Genomic DNA, 7,573 nt, shown 5'->3' on the forward strand with positions numbered 1-7,573 from the left:
TCCTAATAAAAATTAACAATTAATATTGGATTTACGTAAGTCTTTTGAGGAATAAAAAGTAATTAAGCGTATTGGTACAAGTTTAACATTACTTTGTTTTGAAATCATTTTATGAAATAATTCAAAATAACGTTAATCTATTAAAATGAACTAAAATTGAATAATTACAATAATCATGAGATTCAATTAATTTAACAGGAACTTAAAGTATTAAAATCATATAATTATAATATAAAGAAACTCAATTGGCACAATTAAAATAGGAAAGACTAAAATCACATAATAGTTGTAATTTTTGGAAATATAAAAATACAATTAAACCTATAAAATTTTACACATGTAACCAATAACAAAGTTTGAAAATTAAGAAGAAGAAAAAAAGCTAAAAGTTGAAACAAAGAAAATATATTGTATTTAAATTAAATTATAATTTTAGCTCTCCTATCATTTTAAATCAATGTCACAACAAGAATTAAATTTATGATCTTTTGTTTATATATAAGATAATAAAATACTAAAACACTTGTTTTAATAAGTTAATTATATTAATATTATTTTTTATGTATCATTAATCAAGAGTTATTAATCTTTTTTTTAAATTATCAGAATTTATAAATTAAAATTATTTAATATATAAATCTTTTATTAAATTTCATAAATTAATATGTAAATTATTTACATAATTTTTTTGTAAATTTATTCTAATGCACAATTTCTTTTTACTCTAATTATTTAAGTAAAATTAAAAAGATTTATATATTAAACATTTTTAGTTTATAAATTTTGATAATTTAAAAAAAAATTGTTGAGTAATGATAAATAGAAATTTTACATAAAAATTAGAGTAAAAATAAATTGTATATGAAAATTAATTTTAAAAAATTATGTACATATTTGACTATTAATTTATGAAATTAAATTATAAATTGATAAAATAAAAATAAAGATATGTAAATTATTCAAAATAAAAACATATCAAATGATAAAAAATAAAATTAAAAAGATTTATATATTTTAATAATTTGAAAAAATAAATTCTAAACTAATGATAGATAAAAAATAATGTTTATGTACTTGACTTTGGATAGTGATGGAAGGACTAAAATTATTTATTTTTGAAAAAATAAAAAGATTAAATTTTTTGATTTAGAAATAAAATGATTAAAATTATAAATTTAAAATTATAAAAAAATTAAAATTAAAATTTAATCTTATATTTATTACCAAATATTAAGAAATAAATTAGATATATTGATACAAAATAGAAAATTATTTGATACATATTTATATACAAGTAATTAAAAGTAATTAATATTTGTAACCATATGCACTTATTAGAACTAGTAAGACACATTTATTTGTTTATTTTTAAAGGTATTAGGTCTCCCTCCCGTGGAGTTGGCAAGGTGGCTGAAAAGCTGACACAGCACAGATGGAAGCGCGCGCTCATCACGGGATCATGCGACATGTAAAGTTCTTTTGGGGCATTTAAATTCGCCAGTGACACGTACCAATATGTTAGGTTACATACCTTTTTCTTCACAGGGTGAATGCTCTCGGTCGAACAAGACTTTCTTTATTAAGTGTATGATTGGAAATTAGCTGAAAACATATATTTGAGGCAAAAATACTTGCAAAAAAAAAAAATTAGGAATTTTGTTTTTATTCGTTGGGTTATATTGGAACATACGTCACAATAATTTTTATTACAAATCAAATATTTAATACATAAGCTTAATTTGTTTAAAAAACTTAAGATTTTAACTATTATCATATATGTTATTTTTAGACCTAGTTTAACCTATTTGAAAGTTTAACTTAACATGATAGTCAACTTAAATATATCTTTTATATAAGTCTAATAATTTTTCTTTATATTAGACAATTAAATTATAAATCATTGATAAAAAATTTATGTGAATCAAACTACAATTTATAAAAATCAATTATCGTTGCTCAATCAATAGGACAAAGGTGAAAATAAAGAGTTAAATTCCATAAGAGTAAAATCTAACAAGTTAATATGATATAAGTTCATCACCTACAAGATAACTTAGTTAAATCAATCTTATTTTATAATAAGTTCTCCAATTAAAGCATAAATTTATTATTTAATAAACTTATATGTGTTTGACTCTTGTCTTAGGTATACATTCAAAATTTTTTTAAAAACTAAACAAATATATGATTTTAATACATTAAAATATTTTTAAAATAATAATAATAAATAAAGGATTATAATTTATAGTTACTTAAATAAGTGAGCATGCTAAGCTTAAAAAACTTATTAACTGACCTAAAGTCTGAATTTTTAAACAAATATGTTTGACTCTGCCTTTTAAAAAAATATGTTTGACTCTCGGAGTAGATTTTTATAAAAGCCTAGGTCTAATGTTATTAGATATAATGTGTGTTAGTTAAATTTTATTTTATTAGACATAATGTTATATAAAATATTGTAGATTGCATGTTTTGTTGTTTTACTCTCTTATTTATTTCACTTCACAAGTCAATTTATGAGTATTTTTTATAACTTTTTTCTTTTCTTTAAAAGATTGGTAGTTCAATTCAACTCAATTTGTAATCAACCACAATATGGATTGAATTTAGGAGATATAGAATTGATTGATAGTTAAGAAGAAAAGAAAGGGAGGAAAGTTACCATTCTATCTGATTTGCTAAAAAAAAATAATTAATATTTATTCATAAAAAATATATGTCTTACTAAAAAAATAATTAATATTTATCGATAAAAAAAATAAATTTAAATTGGATTTTGCTTTCAACCCAATGCTAAAACTGGTTAAACCCAACCTAATTCTTTTTTTTGACATCCTATGTTGTCACATCTTCCAATTTATTTGAATGTTTGTTCTTTTATCCATTACCATTTTAATTTTTGTTATGTTTGTTGATGCAAGAAGGGTCGGGTGATAAAAATAAAATTTCACAATAATCATTAGAAAAAATTCAGATCCTGAAGGGGGAAATAAATAAAAGAAAAAAGGTGGAACGGAGACCTGGTAATTCGGACACAGTTCCGTTTTATTTTCCTTTTTAATATTTCATCCTGAATTTCCTTTGCTACCACCAGTTCCTCTAAGATTTGATTCTCTTATTTCTTAGGTATGCAGTGCAAATTTCTCTCTTTTTTTAATCACACTATTTTGATGCCAATGCACATTTTTCTAATCAATCAACGAGATGAGTTTCAGAATTGATACTTGCTCGATGCTCATAGTATTTGAAACGAACAATGACGTTTGATTAATTGTTTTAAATTGTTATTTCATTATTGAATCAGTTTATTGCGATGGAATCGAGTCCAACACAGGAATTCGAATATTTGTTTAAGTTGTTGATGATTGGGGACTCAGGTGTTGGCAAGAGTAGTCTCCTCCTCTGTTTCACCTCCGATTCCTTTGAAGATCTTTCTCCCACAATTGGTTCGTTTTTTATTTATTTATTTATTTTCTTTATAAATTTCCATAACTCGTGTGTGCCTTTGTCATTGAACCAAGGTTTATGCATCTCATTGTCATTGTCATAGTCATAGGCCATAGCATTGTTAGTGTTACAATTTGCTATTCAGTGTGGAATTTCACTATTGTTCTTGTTTATGCAATAATGTTCTTTGATTATTTGTAAAAAGGTGTGCTAGGACCATCATGGTCTCTACTAATTTTCACATCACATGTAATCTAATAGTATTATTAATTTTTCTCATAAATTAAAAAACTTAAGTATGTGACATGGAGAGATTAGCGGGGACATGACACGTGGTGGTCCCGCCACCTGATAATTTATTGTGATATGGAATTTCATGCTTTTATGTCTTGTTTGACGCCTCAATGTAGGTGTTGATTTTAAAGTCAAGTATTTGACGATGGAAGGGAAAAAGCTGAAGCTTGCCATTTGGGATACAGGTGTTCACTTGTGCTTATTTATTTATTGATTTTTATGTTCTACTTTATACGATGTATGTTTCTTCAAATCCTTGCTTAGTAGTAGTAGTGCTAAGTATGGATATGGTGTGATTTAATTATGCAGCTGGTCAAGAGAGGTTCAGAACATTGACGAGTTCTTACTACCGAGGTGCACAAGGGATTATCATGGGTGAGTTTCAATTCTGTTTCCTCATTCACCACCCTACGAGTCATATTTATTATTTGGGTGAAATGTTTTGAATTTGCATGAGAACCTAGAATGCAATGTAGTATAATATTTTGTAGGATAGCAGAGATAAGTTGTTTACCTTTTTTTGTTTTTAATGTTAACCCGTGCCTTTATATTATTAGGCAATTTGGTACAGGATGTGGTTTGCTATATAATGATGTTTTGAGTGAGTTAGCTCTTTGGTGAGAGGAATTCAAGCCAAAATTTTCTTCTGTGCTAAGTTATGTCTTTTAATCCATAGTTAAGGCCTTTTGTTGCCTCACATAATCACACCAAATGGATTCCGTAAAGCTGATATTTTCAAAGTATTGATGATCGGCATATAGGTCCATCTAATGGTGGCTATAACAAGTATTGTTGAAACGAGGGACACTAATGTTCTAACAATTAAGGACAAGTGAAGCGGCAATCTTGAGATAATCTTTTCTTGATGCTCTCAAGCATGTATCAAGCATGTCAATTATTTGGTTACTTACGGATTAATACACTTCATACACCTTTTAAGTCATTTTCTGGACCTATATTGAATCTTGGGATGCTACTTCAAATCATTGTGATAGTTGAAAACCATTGATGTTGCTACAAAGAGCTTAATTATGCACTTTGACGAGTTTTGAGTCATAAAGCTATATATTTGCGTGGGGGGAAAATACCCAATTCTCGAATAAACAGTAACTTTTCCAAGAGTCACACCAAGGGTCTAAACTTCAATGTTGACCTATGCAGTCTCTTGCAGCTAGTGCATTGCTACCCCAGTACCCAGTCATCTTAATTTCACTATCCAAACTAAATTTATCTGGCTTATTTGCTTGGCTTGAAGTAAATCCTCTTTGGCAACAGTTTCAGACTTTTTAGTGTACTTTTTAGCAAAAATTAGATTGAAATCTTGTCCCCTGAGGTTATTTGAAGTGAAGAGAAAATATTCAAGTGTGGTTTAGTATGTTTCAATTAGTTTTATTGTGAGAAATAATCAATTAATTTTTCATGATGAAGGTAAAGTAATAAATAATTGTTGTACTTTTTTCTGGTATCACAATGATTTTGTAGGATAAAATTGATTCTTCTTGTGTAAACTTCTCTCTGCTTAAGAAAAATACTTTCCTACATATATCATGCTTTGGCTTATTAATTGAATTTAGCTGTGGCAATTCAACAGCCAAATGATTTTTTTGTTCTAAGTTGTTGATCGAATTCACCAGGAAATGGTTGGCATATCTGTATCAGATGCATTACATTGGTGAGGAAATGATGCATTGATTTGGAAATTAGGAAATGGAGTCCCCCCCACCCCAAAGATGTATTATTGAAATTTTTGTATTTGAATAACTGCATTTTGTTTCTCAAACTTATGCAGCTTATGATGTAACTCGGCGGGAAACGTTTACGAATCTCTCTGAAATATGGGCAAAGGAAATAGACCTTTATTCAACAAATCCGGAATGCGTCAAGATGCTGGTTGGAAACAAAGTAGATAAGGTATCTTTTCTTGACTTTTTTATTTTTTATCAACAAAGGTTAATTGTTAATTTTTGTTAGTAAAAGAAATCGAACCTGCGATCTTTCCCTCCTTCCCTGCTTTCTTAGCCTATCACTAATTCACCATATTCTTTTCACGCACTCCATTAGAGGACACATGACATGCAAGTGGATAATATTTGCTTTTCAGGAGAGTGATAGAGTTGTGACAAAGAAAGAGGGAATAGACTTTGCCAGGGAATGCGGATGCCTATTTACCGAATGCAGTGCTAAAACTCGAGCTAACGTACAACAATGCTTTGAAGAGCTTGTTCTGAAGGTATGTTGAGTGACATATATGCCCATTTTCTAACAAAACTTTGGTCCATAATTGGTATACTGCATACAATTCTTATGCGGTAACCATACTACTCTTAAGCAAGAGCATTGGCTTACTATGAGAGTAAAGGGAGCAAATCATGATTAATTGATTATTGTATCATGCATAAGGGGTCAATATTAAAACATAAAAAGTCCTAGCTATTCAAGTAAGATTCAATGATCATGCAATTACTCCTTTACTTTTCATAATAAGCCAACCATTTCACTTGATTTGCCTCCTACATATAAATGTGAAAGTAGTAATTTGACACTAGGGAAACAGTAATTATATCTCCTGATTCTAAAGAAACACAAGTTGAAGCTCAAACAAAAATTGGTACAGGACACTTAGAAACGGATTACATTCTATGAATCGTGATAATCAATATATTAATATCATAGAAAATGACTATAATTTTTTTATTTGTTTGTGTGCACACCCAGATTCTGGATACACCTAGCCTCTTAGCCGAGGGCTCCAAGGGCAATAAAAAGAACATTTTTAAGGACAAGCCATCCCAGTCTGATGCCACAAGTAGTTGTTGCTGATATTAAGAGGCTAGCTATTTCACTCGAAACAAACTTCATATATAGATCTCCAAGGGCGTTGAATCCATTTTCAGAATCAGAGTTCTAATTCTAGTTTATTTATAGCAGCTGCTGAAGCCTACAAAAATGAATGTTCCTGATTTGCCTTGAATGTTATGTGTAATATGATGACGATGATTATCTGTTTTTTTTTTCTTTGGATTTATTGTTTATCATTCACATTTAATTTCATATATAGATGTACAAGAATCATGGATAATACTATGTTATGGAAACCGGCTAAAATTGTATATAACGTCTAGACAATAGTGTAGCTCTAACTTTTGATCGGTCTATTGGGCAATGAGACTACTCGGAAGAAAATCAACTAATAGGATTCAAATTAGGACTGTGCATATGGTTTGGTTTTTTTTTTTTATCAAACCAAATCACTTTATAAAAACAGTTTGATCCGAACTGAATTATTTTCATAGAGGTTTGGTTAAGTTGTTTTTCTTAAAATGGTTTAGTTTTTGGTGGATTGGTTAGGTTTGATTTTCTTTCTCACATTCATGCATAGTTCAATTTTTTCAAAGAACTAAACCAAACAAAATCATTTTATAAAACGGTTCATTTTAAATTGAACTGTTTTCATAAAGTGGTTTGATTTTTCTTAAAATGTATGGTTTTTATAGTTCAGTTCTATTTAATTTTGGAAGAGTTGGGTTCTATTGTTTTGTATTCCTTTTTTCCTTCCTCTTCCTTTTTTTTTCTCACTTTGGTTAGATAAAGGAGATCAATATAGAAGAAAGAAGTAGAATGTAAAGTAGTAGGAGAGAAGAGAAAATGACTAAAAAAAATTGGTAGATTTTTAGAATGTTAGGATTGAATGAAGTAAAAGTACGTTGAAAAGAAAGAAAGATTAAGTTTTCTCTTTAATTATTTGAATGAGTTTCCTATAAAGATATATTTATCGTTACTACATATAAATCTTGTAAATAGAGAACAAATAACACAATAAAAATTATAACTG

At 28.1% G+C, this 7,573-nt stretch overlaps 1 protein-coding gene across 1 annotated transcript; it reads left to right on the forward strand.

Annotated features, from left to right (window-relative positions):
• The first annotated feature begins 2,979 nt into the window (after window positions 1–2,979).
• On the forward strand, window positions 2,980–6,846 carry LOC114414019 (ras-related protein RABC1-like). The gene is made up of 7 exons (XM_028378395.1): window positions 2,980–3,126; window positions 3,305–3,446; window positions 3,858–3,926; window positions 4,051–4,116; window positions 5,531–5,652; window positions 5,843–5,971; window positions 6,457–6,846. The coding sequence occupies exons 2-7, from the start codon at window positions 3,314–3,316 to the stop codon at window positions 6,559–6,561; spliced, it is 624 nt and encodes a 207-aa protein (XP_028234196.1). The 5' UTR covers window positions 2,980–3,126; window positions 3,305–3,313; the 3' UTR covers window positions 6,562–6,846.
• Window positions 6,847–7,573: the final 727 nt, after the last annotated feature.

This window comes from Glycine soja, chromosome 6 (genome assembly GCF_004193775.1).
Source record: "Glycine soja cultivar W05 chromosome 6, ASM419377v2, whole genome shotgun sequence".
Taxonomy (NCBI): domain Eukaryota; kingdom Viridiplantae; phylum Streptophyta; class Magnoliopsida; order Fabales; family Fabaceae; genus Glycine; species Glycine soja.

What these genes read in the sequence shown, in the direction of transcription:
- LOC114414019 (XM_028378395.1), top strand. Translation starts at nt 3,314, where the DNA reads ATGGAATCGAGTCCAACACAGGAATTCGAATATTTGTTTAAGTTGTTG. An exon ending in GCTTGCCATTTGGGATACAG is followed by an intron (nt 3,927 to 4,050) that starts GTGTTCACTTGT and finishes TTAATTATGCAG; the next exon opens with CTGGTCAAGAGAGGTTCAGA. An exon ending in TGCACAAGGGATTATCATGG is followed by an intron (nt 4,117 to 5,530) that starts GTGAGTTTCAAT and finishes AAACTTATGCAG; the next exon opens with CTTATGATGTAACTCGGCGG.